This window comes from Somniosus microcephalus, unplaced genomic scaffold, assembly GCF_052327205.1.
Source record: "Somniosus microcephalus isolate GS21.2 unplaced genomic scaffold, FLI_Smic_1.0 unresolved_chr6, whole genome shotgun sequence".
Lineage (NCBI taxonomy): Eukaryota > Metazoa > Chordata > Chondrichthyes > Squaliformes > Somniosidae > Somniosus > Somniosus microcephalus.
Window position 1 is genome coordinate 12,963,381 of NW_028225184.1, and position 12,500 is coordinate 12,975,880.

At 50.9% G+C, this 12,500-nt stretch overlaps 1 protein-coding gene and 1 pseudogene across 2 annotated transcripts in view; one reads left to right on the forward strand and one right to left on the reverse strand.

The window, feature by feature from the left end:
• Positions 1-2,240, forward strand: part of LOC147087089 (calsequestrin-1 pseudogene) — a 68,398-nt pseudogene extending 66,158 nt beyond the window's left edge. The window contains exon 3 of the transcript XR_015075578.1: positions 2,107-2,240. The product of XR_015075578.1 is annotated as a calsequestrin-1 pseudogene (transcript). The remainder of the gene's footprint in view (positions 1-2,106) is intronic.
• A 1,364-nt stretch (positions 2,241-3,604) lies between these two features.
• Positions 3,605-12,500, reverse strand: part of LOC147087090 (rho GTPase-activating protein 30-like) — a 75,617-nt gene continuing 66,721 nt past the window's right edge. Inside the window, exon 4 of the mRNA XM_085978041.1 lies at positions 3,605-3,730. Coding sequence (XP_085834167.1) covers positions 3,605-3,730 — 126 coding nt within the window. The remainder of the gene's footprint in view (positions 3,731-12,500) is intronic.

Here is a 12,500-nt window from a genome sequence, read left to right on the forward strand (position 1 = left end):
ATGGTTTACCCCTTATCCTTAGACTGTGACCCCTGGTTCTGGACTCCCCGACCATCGGGAACATCCTTCCTGCATCTAGTCTGTCTAGTCCTGTTAGAATTTTATAAGTTTCAATGAGATTCCCTCTCATTCTTCTAAACTCTAGCGAATATAAGCCCAATCGACCCAATCTCTCTTCATACGTCATTCCTGCCATCCCAGGTATCAGTCTGGTGAATCTTCGCTGCACTCCCTCCATGGCAAGAACCTCCTTCCTCAGATAAGGCGACCAAAACTGCACACAATACTCAAGGTGCGGTCTTACCAAGACCCTGTGCAACTGCAGTAAGGCATCCTTGCTGCTGTACTCGAATCCTCTCGCTACGAAGGCCAACATACCATTTGCCTTCTTAACCGCCTGCTGCACCTGCATGGTTACCTTCAGCGACTGGTGCACAAGAACACCCAGGTCTCGTTGCACTTCCCCTTCTCCCAATCTATTGCCTTTCAGATAATAATTATGAGGGGCATAGATAGGGTAGATAGAAAGAAACGTTTCCCCTTAGTAGAGGGGTCAATAACCAGGGGGCATAGTTTCAAGGTAAGGGGCAGGAGGTTTAGAGGGAATTTGAAGAAAAACTTTTTCATCCAGAGGGTGGTTGCAATCTGGAACTCACTGCCTGAAAGGGTGGTGGAGGCAGGAACCCTCACAACATTCAAGAAGCATTTAGATGAGCACTTGAAACGCCACAGCATACAAGGCTACGGACCAAGTGCTGGGAAATGGGATTAGAATAGACAGGGCTTGATGGCCGGCGCGGACACGACGGGCCGAAGGGCCTCTTTCTGTGCTGTATAACTCTATGACTCGGCTATTCGGCCCCTCGAGCCTGCTCCGCCATTCAATGAGATCACGGCTGATCTTCTACCTCATTTCTACTTTCCCCATATCCCTCGAGTCCCAAAATCTATCGAACTCAGCCTTGAATAACCTCAACGACTGAGCCTCCACTGGGGCAGAGAATTCCGAAGATTCACCGCCCTCTGAGTGAAGAAACTCCTCCTCATCTCAGTCCTGAATAGCTGACCCCTTATCCTGAGACTGTGACTCCTGGTTCTAGACTCCCCAGCCAGGGGGAAACAGCCTCTCAACGTCTACCCTGTCAATCCCTTTCAGAATCGTCTATGTTTCAATGAGATCACCTCTCATTCTTCTAAACTCCAGTCAGTGTTATGTTCATTAATAACTAAACATTCTTATTATGAACAGCTAGCTTCTAGCTAGTCATTTATTCAGTACACGTTCTCTAGGTACAGCATCTGTAGAGATTCAGCATGTGTACTTCTGTGTGCAGGCAGCCATCTTGACTACTGCCTTGTGGGTAGCCTAGTGCATCGTGGGTAGTGTAGTCTTAAACACATACAACTAAATATACAGCTCTATAGCTCCATCTAGTGTACCGCTCTAGAATGACATGTTATTGATCATTACATCCCCCTTTCTTTGAGGTTAACAAAATCAATATCAATCAACTTTCAAGAAAAACGATAAAGATGATATCAGTAACACATAAACATTTTCACAACAGTCAATGCATTTTCAATATAGTTTTTCTTTGTACTCAAAGATTATGTCTATCAGGCTTTTTACTACACGTGTGGATCTTCTCAGCACGGGTAAGTCTGATGTGTTTTCATGAGATTGTTCTGGTGGTGAATGACAAGATTCAGTTGCGATGCCTGGGAATTGAGCCCGGGTCAACTGCTGGGAAGGCAGCAGAAGTACACATGCTGAATCACTACAGATGCTGTACCTAGAGAACGTGTACTGAATAAATGACTAGCTAGAAGCTAGCTGTTCATAATAAGAATGTCTCGTTATTAATGAACATAACATGGTACCAGGAGTGGGGCAGTGTAGTCTTAAACACATACAACTAAATATACAGCTCTGTACAGCTCTATGGCTCCATCTAGTGTACCACTCTAGAATGACATGTTATTGATCATTACAGACAGTATCGGCCCAATCTGCTCAATCTCTCCTCATAGGACAATGCCCCCATCCCAGAGATCAAACACAGGCTCAAGGGGCTGAACGGCCTCCCCCTGTTCCGATGTTTATAGGCCAGACACTGAGCTCTCACCCGCTGCGACCCGGGCAGGCAAAGCAACATCGCAGAATTCCGGCGATGGCATCATCCAGGAGCATTGATCCTATCTCCGGTAAACAGGCCCGTCTGGATTCAGTACCACACTAATCTGATTGGTTCCGATGCAGACAATGCGGAGGGGGCTGCAACATGGGGAAGCTGGGTGGGCGTGTGTGCTGTGAGGAGGATGCCGAGAAACTCCAGTACGATTTGGACAGGTTGGGTGATTGGGCAGAAACATGGCAGATGCAGTATAATGTGGATAAATGTGAGGTTATCCACTTTGGTGGCAAAAACAGGAAGGCAGTTTATTATCTGAATGGCAATAGATTGGGAGGAGGGGAAGTGCAACGAGACCTGGGTGTCCTTGTGCACCAGTCGCTGAAGGTAAGCATGCAGGTGCAGCAGGCGGTTAAGAAGGCAAATGGTATGTTGGCCTTCGTAGCAAGAGGGTTCGAGTACAGGAGCAAGGATGTCTTGCAGCAGTTGGACAGGGCCTTGGTGAGACCACACCTTGAGCATTGTGTGCAGTTTTGGTCGCCTTATCTGAGGAAGGATGTTCTTGCCATGGAGGGTGTGCAGCGAAGATTCACCAGACTGATACCTGGGATGGCAGGAATGTCGTATGAGGAGAGATTGGGTCGATTGGGCTTATATTTGCTAGAGTTTAGAAGAATGAGAGGGGATCTCATTGAAACTTATAAAATTCTAACAGGACTGGACAGACTAGATGCAGGAAGGTGTCCGGGCGAGGCTGGTTCTGGACCCAAGTGCACACAGACGAGGTGAGAAGCAGGTATGCAGTCTTAAATAAAAGTTCTTTACTCGAAACACACAGGTAAACAGTTACAAACATAGGAGCTCAAGACAAGCTACCACTAGGCAAACGGCTTGTCAAGACTGAGCACAGAGGGAAGAAACCACAGAACTTAAATACAAGCAAAAACAGGTGAAACCAATAAACCTGATAAAAGGCAGTTAAGTACTAAACAAAGGAGAAACTAGGAACAATTAGCAAAGGGAAAAAAACAAGTGAAGGTGCCATCTAGGGGTTACTGAGGGAACTAACCGGCACCCTCACAGAAGGATGTTCCCGATGGTCGGGGAGTCCAGAACCAGGGGTCACAGTCTAAGGATAAGGGGTAAGCCATTTAGGACTGAGATGAGGAGGAATTTCTTCACCCAGAGAGTGGTGAACCTGTGGAATTCTCTACCACACAAGGTGGAGGCCAATTCATTAAATATATTCAAGAGATTTGGATATATTTCTTAAGGCTAAAGGGATCAAGGGATATGGGGAGAAGGCAGGGACAGGGTACTGAATTTGGATGATCAGCCATGATCTCATTGAATGGCGGAGCAGGCTCGAGGGCTGAATGGCCTACTCCTGCTCCTATCTTCTATGTTTCTATGTCTATGTGTCTATGATAAGCCAATGAGACATTTCCAAACCGGCCCAATTGGTTAGAAGGCTACTTTCCTCTTGAGGCAACTATTCCGCGGGTCAGGGCATACCTGAAATGGCCAGAAGGGAGATCGTGCAAAACGTTTCGGATTTTCAGAAGCCGATCTTCCTCCAGTTGTGTGTTGACAGCGTCCTGGGAAAGATAAGATATCAAGGAGGAAGGGTGGGTTAGCAGGACAGAACTGGAATAACACAGCATCTGGGACAGTGTAGAGGGAGCTTTACTCTGTATCTAACCCCGTGCTGTCCCTGCCCTGGGAGTGTTTGATGGGGACAGTGTAGAGGGAGCTTTACTCTGTATCTAACCCGTGCTGTACCTGCCCTGGGATTCTTTGATGGGGCAGTGTAGAGGGAGCTTTACTCTGTATCTAACCCCGTGCTGTACCTGCCCTGGGAGTGTTTGATGGGACAGTGTAGAGGGAGCTTTACTCTGTATCTAACCCCGTGCTGTACCTGCCCTGGGAGTGTTTGATGGGACAGTGTAGAGGGGGCTTTACTCTGTATCTAACCCGTGCTGTACCTGCCCTGGGAGTGTTTGATGGGACAGTGTAGTGGGAGCTTTACTCTGTATCTAACCCCGTGCTGTACCTGCCCTGGGAGTGTTTGATGGGCAGTGTAGAGGGAGCTTTACTCTGTATCTAACCCCGTGCTGTACCTGCCCTGGAGTGTTTGATGGACAGTGCAGAGGGAGCTTTACTCTGTATCTAACCCCGTGCTGTACCTGCCCTGGGAGTGTTTGATGGGACAGTGTAGAGGGAGCTTTACTCTGTATCTAACCCATGCTGTACCTGCCCTGGGATTCTTTGATGGGACAGTGTAGAGGGAGCTTTACTCTGTATCTAACCCCGTGCTGTACCTGCCCTGGGAGTGTTTGATGGGACAGTGTAGAGGGAGCTTTACTCTGTATCGAACCCGTGCTGTACCTGCCCTGGGAGTGTTTGATGGGACAGTGTAGAGGGAGCTTTACTCTGTATCTAACCCCGTGCTGTACCTGCCCTGGGAGTGTTTGATGGGACAGTGTAGAGGGAGCTTTACTCTGTATCTAACCCCATGCTGTACCTGCCCTGGGAGTGTTTGATGGGACAGTGTAGAGGGAGCTTTACTCTGTATCTAACCCGTGATGTACCTGCCCTGGGAGTGTTTGATGGGACAGTGTAGAGGGAGCTTTACTCTGTATCTAACCCGTGCTGTACCTGCCCTGGGAGTGTTTGATGGGACAGTGTAGAGGGAGCTTTACTCTGTATCTAACCCGTGCTGTACCTGCCCTGGGAGTGTTTGATGGGACAGTGTAGAGGGAGCTTTACTCTGTATCTAACCCGTGCTGTACCTGCCCTGGGAGTGTTTGATGGGACAGTGTAGAGGGAGCTTTACTCTGTATCTAACCCCGTGCTGTACCTGCCCTGGGAGTGTTTGATGGGACAGTGTAGAGGGAGCTTTACTCTGTGTCTAACCCGTGCTGTACCTGCCCTGGGAGTGTTTGATGGGACAGTGTAGAGGGAGCTTTACTCTGTATCTAACCCCGTGCTGTACCTGCCCTGAGAGTGTTTGATGGGACAGTGTAGAGGGAGCTTTACTCTGTATCTAACCCGTGCTGTACCTGCCCTGGGAGTGTTTGACAGGACAGTGTAGAGGGAGCTTTACTCTGTATCTAACCCGTGCTGTACCTGCCCTGGGAGTGTTTGATGGGACAGTGTAGAGGGAGCTTTACTCTGTATCTAACCCCGTGCTGTACCTGCCCTGGGAGTGTTTGATGGGACAGTGTAGAGGGAGCTTTACTCTGTATCTAACCCATGCTGTACCTGCCCTGGGAGTGTTTGATGGGACAGTGTAGAGGGAGCTTTACTCTGTATCTAACCCGTGCTGTACCTGCCCTGGGAGTGTTTGATGGGACAGTGTAGAGGGAGCTTTACTCTGTATCTAACCCCGTGCTGTACCTGCCCTGGGAGTGTTTGATGGGACAGTGTAGAGGGAGCTTTACTCTGTATCTAAACCGTGCTGTGCCTGCCCTGGGAGTGTTTGATGGGACAGTGTAGAGGGAGCTTTACTCTGTATCTAACCCGTGCTGTACCTGCCCTGGGAGTGTTTGATGGGACAGTGTAGAGGGAGCTTTACTCTGTATCTAACCCGTGCTGTACCTGCCCTGGGAGTGTTTGATGGGACAGTGTCGAGGGAGCTTTACTCTGTATCTAACCCCGTGCTGTACCTGCCCTGGGAGTGTTTGATGGGACAGTGTAGAGGGAGCTTTACTCTGTATCTAACCCGTGCTGTACCTGCCCTGGGAGTGTTTGATGGGACAGTGTAGAGGGAGCTTTACTCTGTATCTAACCCCGTGCTGTACCTGCCCTGGGAGTGTGTGATGGGACAGTGTAGAGGGAGCTTTACTCTGTATCTAACCCGTGCTGTACCTGCCCTGGGAGTGTTTGATGGGACAGTGTAGAGGGAGCTTTACTCTGTATCTAACCCGTGCTGTACCTGCCCTGGGAGTGTTTGATGGGACAGTGTAGAGGGAGCTTTACTCTGTATCTAACCCCGTGCTGTACCTGCCCTGGGAGTGTTTGATGGGACAGTGTAGAGGGAGCTTTACTCTGTATCTAACCCCGTGCTGTACCTGCCCTGGGAGTGTTTGATGGGACAGTGTAGAGGGAGCTTTACTCTGTATCTAACCCCGTGCTGTACCTGCCCTGGGAGTGTTTGATGGGACAGTGTCGAGGGAGCTTTACTCTGTATCTAACCCCGTGCTGTACCTGCCCTGGGAGTGTTTGATGGGACAGTGTAGAGGGAGCTTTACTCTGTATCTAACCCGTGCTGTACCTGCCCTGGGCGTGTTTGATGGGACAGTGTAGAGGGAGCTTTACTCTGTATCTAACCCCGTGCTGTACCTGCCCTGGGAGTGTTTGATGGGACAGTGTAGAGGGAGCTTTACTCTGTATCTAACCCCGTGCTGTACCTGCCCTGGGAGTGTTTGATGGGGACAGTGTAGAGGGAGCTTTACTCTGTATCTAACCCGTGCTGTACCTGCCCTGGGATTCTTTGATGGGGCAGTGTAGAGGGAGCTTTACTCTGTATCTAACCCCGTGCTGTACCTGCCCTGGGAGTGTTTGATGGGACAGTGTAGAGGGAGCTTTACTCTGTATCTAACCCCGTGCTGTACCTGCCCTGGGAGTGTTTGATGGGACAGTGTAGAGGGGGCTTTACTCTGTATCTAACCCGTGCTGTACCTGCCCTGGGAGTGTTTGATGGGACAGTGTAGTGGGAGCTTTACTCTGTATCTAACCCCGTGCTGTACCTGCCCTGGGAGTGTTTGATGGGGCAGTGTAGAGGGAGCTTTACTCTGTATCTAACCCCGTGCTGTACCTGCCCTGGGAGTGTTTGATGGGACAGTGCAGAGGGAGCTTTACTCTGTATCTAACCCCGTGCTGTACCTGCCCTGGGAGTGTTTGATGGGACAGTGTAGAGGGAGCTTTACTCTGTATCTAACCCATGCTGTACCTGCCCTGGGATTCTTTGATGGGACAGTGTAGAGGGAGCTTTACTCTGTATCTAACCCCGTGCTGTACCTGCCCTGGGAGTGTTTGATGGGACAGTGTAGAGGGAGCTTTACTCTGTATCGAACCCGTGCTGTACCTGCCCTGGGAGTGTTTGATGGGACAGTGTAGAGGGAGCTTTACTCTGTATCTAACCCCGTGCTGTACCTGCCCTGGGAGTGTTTGATGGGACAGTGTAGAGGGAGCTTTACTCTGTATCTAACCCCATGCTGTACCTGCCCTGGGAGTGTTTGATGGGACAGTGTAGAGGGAGCTTTACTCTGTATCTAACCCGTGATGTACCTGCCCTGGGAGTGTTTGATGGGACAGTGTAGAGGGAGCTTTACTCTGTATCTAACCCGTGCTGTACCTGCCCTGGGAGTGTTTGATGGGACAGTGTAGAGGGAGCTTTACTCTGTATCTAACCCGTGCTGTACCTGCCCTGGGAGTGTTTGATGGGACAGTGTAGAGGGAGCTTTACTCTGTATCTAACCCGTGCTGTACCTGCCCTGGGAGTGTTTGATGGGACAGTGTAGAGGGAGCTTTACTCTGTATCTAACCCCGTGCTGTACCTGCCCTGGGAGTGTTTGATGGGACAGTGTAGAGGGAGCTTTACTCTGTGTCTAACCCGTGCTGTACCTGCCCTGGGAGTGTTTGATGGGACAGTGTAGAGGGAGCTTTACTCTGTATCTAACCCCGTGCTGTACCTGCCCTGAGAGTGTTTGATGGGACAGTGTAGAGGGAGCTTTACTCTGTATCTAACCCGTGCTGTACCTGCCCTGGGAGTGTTTGACAGGACAGTGTAGAGGGAGCTTTACTCTGTATCTAACCCGTGCTGTACCTGCCCTGGGAGTGTTTGATGGGACAGTGTAGAGGGAGCTTTACTCTGTATCTAACCCCGTGCTGTACCTGCCCTGGGAGTGTTTGATGGGACAGTGTAGAGGGAGCTTTACTCTGTATCTAACCCATGCTGTACCTGCCCTGGGAGTGTTTGATGGGACAGTGTAGAGGGAGCTTTACTCTGTATCTAACCCGTGCTGTACCTGCCCTGGGAGTGTTTGATGGGACAGTGTAGAGGGAGCTTTACTCTGTATCTAACCCCGTGCTGTACCTGCCCTGGGAGTGTTTGATGGGACAGTGTAGAGGGAGCTTTACTCTGTATCTAAACCGTGCTGTGCCTGCCCTGGGAGTGTTTGATGGGACAGTGTAGAGGGAGCTTTACTCTGTATCTAACCCGTGCTGTACCTGCCCTGGGAGTGTTTGATGGGACAGTGTAGAGGGAGCTTTACTCTGTATCTAACCCGTGCTGTACCTGCCCTGGGAGTGTTTGATGGGACAGTGTCGAGGGAGCTTTACTCTGTATCTAACCCCGTGCTGTACCTGCCCTGGGAGTGTTTGATGGGACAGTGTAGAGGGAGCTTTACTCTGTATCTAACCCGTGCTGTACCTGCCCTGGGAGTGTTTGATGGGACAGTGTAGAGGGAGCTTTACTCTGTATCTAACCCCGTGCTGTACCTGCCCTGGGAGTGTGTGATGGGACAGTGTAGAGGGAGCTTTACTCTGTATCTAACCCGTGCTGTACCTGCCCTGGGAGTGTTTGATGGGACAGTGTAGAGGGAGCTTTACTCTGTATCTAACCCGTGCTGTACCTGCCCTGGGAGTGTTTGATGGGACAGTGTAGAGGGAGCTTTACTCTGTATCTAACCCCGTGCTGTACCTGCCCTGGGAGTGTTTGATGGGACAGTGTAGAGGGAGCTTTACTCTGTATCTAACCCCGTGCTGTACCTGCCCTGGGAGTGTTTGATGGGACAGTGTAGAGGGAGCTTTACTCTGTATCTAACCCCGTGCTGTACCTGCCCTGGGAGTGTTTGATGGGACAGTGTCGAGGGAGCTTTACTCTGTATCTAACCCCGTGCTGTACCTGCCCTGGGAGTGTTTGATGGGACAGTGTAGAGGGAGCTTTACTCTGTATCTAACCCGTGCTGTACCTGCCCTGGGCGTGTTTGATGGGACAGTGTAGAGGGAGCTTTACTCTGTATCTAACCCCGTGCTGTACCTGCCCTGGGAGTGTTTGATGGGACAGTGTAGAGGGAGCTTTACTCTGTATCTAACCCCGTGCTGTACCTGCCCTGGGAGTGTTTGATGGGGACAGTGTAGAGGGAGCTTTACTCTGTATCTAACCCGTGCTGTACCTGCCCTGGGATTCTTTGATGGGGCAGTGTAGAGGGAGCTTTACTCTGTATCTAACCCCGTGCTGTACCTGCCCTGGGAGTGTTTGATGGGACAGTGTAGAGGGAGCTTTACTCTGTATCTAACCCCGTGCTGTACCTGCCCTGGGAGTGTTTGATGGGACAGTGTAGAGGGGGCTTTACTCTGTATCTAACCCGTGCTGTACCTGCCCTGGGAGTGTTTGATGGGACAGTGTAGTGGGAGCTTTACTCTGTATCTAACCCCGTGCTGTACCTGCCCTGGGAGTGTTTGATGGGGCAGTGTAGAGGGAGCTTTACTCTGTATCTAACCCCGTGCTGTACCTGCCCTGGGAGTGTTTGATGGGACAGTGCAGAGGGAGCTTTACTCTGTATCTAACCCCGTGCTGTACCTGCCCTGGGAGTGTTTGATGGGACAGTGTAGAGGGAGCTTTACTCTGTATCTAACCCATGCTGTACCTGCCCTGGGATTCTTTGATGGGACAGTGTAGAGGGAGCTTTACTCTGTATCTAACCCCGTGCTGTACCTGCCCTGGGAGTGTTTGATGGGACAGTGTAGAGGGAGCTTTACTCTGTATCGAACCCGTGCTGTACCTGCCCTGGGAGTGTTTGATGGGACAGTGTAGAGGGAGCTTTACTCTGTATCTAACCCCGTGCTGTACCTGCCCTGGGAGTGTTTGATGGGACAGTGTAGAGGGAGCTTTACTCTGTATCTAACCCCATGCTGTACCTGCCCTGGGAGTGTTTGATGGGACAGTGTAGAGGGAGCTTTACTCTGTATCTAACCCGTGATGTACCTGCCCTGGGAGTGTTTGATGGGACAGTGTAGAGGGAGCTTTACTCTGTATCTAACCCGTGCTGTACCTGCCCTGGGAGTGTTTGATGGGACAGTGTAGAGGGAGCTTTACTCTGTATCTAACCCGTGCTGTACCTGCCCTGGGAGTGTTTGATGGGACAGTGTAGAGGGAGCTTTACTCTGTATCTAACCCGTGCTGTACCTGCCCTGGGAGTGTTTGATGGGACAGTGTAGAGGGAGCTTTACTCTGTATCTAACCCCGTGCTGTACCTGCCCTGGGAGTGTTTGATGGGACAGTGTAGAGGGAGCTTTACTCTGTGTCTAACCCGTGCTGTACCTGCCCTGGGAGTGTTTGATGGGACAGTGTAGAGGGAGCTTTACTCTGTATCTAACCCCGTGCTGTACCTGCCCTGAGAGTGTTTGATGGGACAGTGTAGAGGGAGCTTTACTCTGTATCTAACCCGTGCTGTACCTGCCCTGGGAGTGTTTGACAGGACAGTGTAGAGGGAGCTTTACTCTGTATCTAACCCGTGCTGTACCTGCCCTGGGAGTGTTTGATGGGACAGTGTAGAGGGAGCTTTACTCTGTATCTAACCCCGTGCTGTACCTGCCCTGGGAGTGTTTGATGGGACAGTGTAGAGGGAGCTTTACTCTGTATCTAACCCATGCTGTACCTGCCCTGGGAGTGTTTGATGGGACAGTGTAGAGGGAGCTTTACTCTGTATCTAACCCGTGCTGTACCTGCCCTGGGAGTGTTTGATGGGACAGTGTAGAGGGAGCTTTACTCTGTATCTAACCCCGTGCTGTACCTGCCCTGGGAGTGTTTGATGGGACAGTGTAGAGGGAGCTTTACTCTGTATCTAAACCGTGCTGTGCCTGCCCTGGGAGTGTTTGATGGGACAGTGTAGAGGGAGCTTTACTCTGTATCTAACCCGTGCTGTACCTGCCCTGGGAGTGTTTGATGGGACAGTGTAGAGGGAGCTTTACTCTGTATCTAACCCGTGCTGTACCTGCCCTGGGAGTGTTTGATGGGACAGTGTCGAGGGAGCTTTACTCTGTATCTAACCCCGTGCTGTACCTGCCCTGGGAGTGTTTGATGGGACAGTGTAGAGGGAGCTTTACTCTGTATCTAACCCGTGCTGTACCTGCCCTGGGAGTGTTTGATGGGACAGTGTAGAGGGAGCTTTACTCTGTATCTAACCCCGTGCTGTACCTGCCCTGGGAGTGTGTGATGGGACAGTGTAGAGGGAGCTTTACTCTGTATCTAACCCGTGCTGTACCTGCCCTGGGAGTGTTTGATGGGACAGTGTAGAGGGAGCTTTACTCTGTATCTAACCCGTGCTGTACCTGCCCTGGGAGTGTTTGATGGGACAGTGTAGAGGGAGCTTTACTCTGTATCTAACCCCGTGCTGTACCTGCCCTGGGAGTGTTTGATGGGACAGTGTAGAGGGAGCTTTACTCTGTATCTAACCCCGTGCTGTACCTGCCCTGGGAGTGTTTGATGGGACAGTGTAGAGGGAGCTTTACTCTGTATCTAACCCCGTGCTGTACCTGCCCTGGGAGTGTTTGATGGGACAGTGTCGAGGGAGCTTTACTCTGTATCTAACCCCGTGCTGTACCTGCCCTGGGAGTGTTTGATGGGACAGTGTAGAGGGAGCTTTACTCTGTATCTAACCCGTGCTGTACCTGCCCTGGGAGTGTTTGATGGGACAGTGTAGAGGGAGCTTTACTCTGTATCTAACCCCGTGCTTTACCTGCCCTGGGAGTGTTTGATGGGACAGTGTAGAGGGAGCTTTACTCTGTATCTAACCCCGTGCTGTACCTGCCCTGGGAGTGTTTGATGGGGACAGTGTAGAGGGAGCTTTACTCTGTATCTAACCCGTGCTGTACCTGCCCTGGGAGTGTTTGATGGGACAGTGCAGAGGGAGCTTTACTCTGTATCTAACCCGTGCTGTACCTGCCCTGGGAGTGTTTGATGGGACAGTGTAGAGGGAGCTTTACTCTGTATCTAACCCCATGCTGTACCTGCCCTGGGAGTGTTTGATGGGACAGTGTAGAGGGAGCTTTACTCTGTATCTAACCCCGTGCTGTACCTGCCCTGGGAGTGTTTGATGGAACAGTGTAGAGGGAGCTTTACTCTGTATCTCACCCCGTGCTGTACCTGCCCTGGGAGTGTTTGATGGGACAGTGTAGAGGGAGCTTTACTCTGTGTCTAACCCGTGCTGTACCTGCCCTGGGAGTGTTTGATGGGACAGTGTAGAGGGAGCTTTACTCTGTATCTAACCCCATGCTGTACCTGCCCTGGAAGTGTTTGATGGGACAGTGTAGAGGGAGCTTTACTCTGTATCTAACCCCGTGCTGTACCTGCCCTGGGAG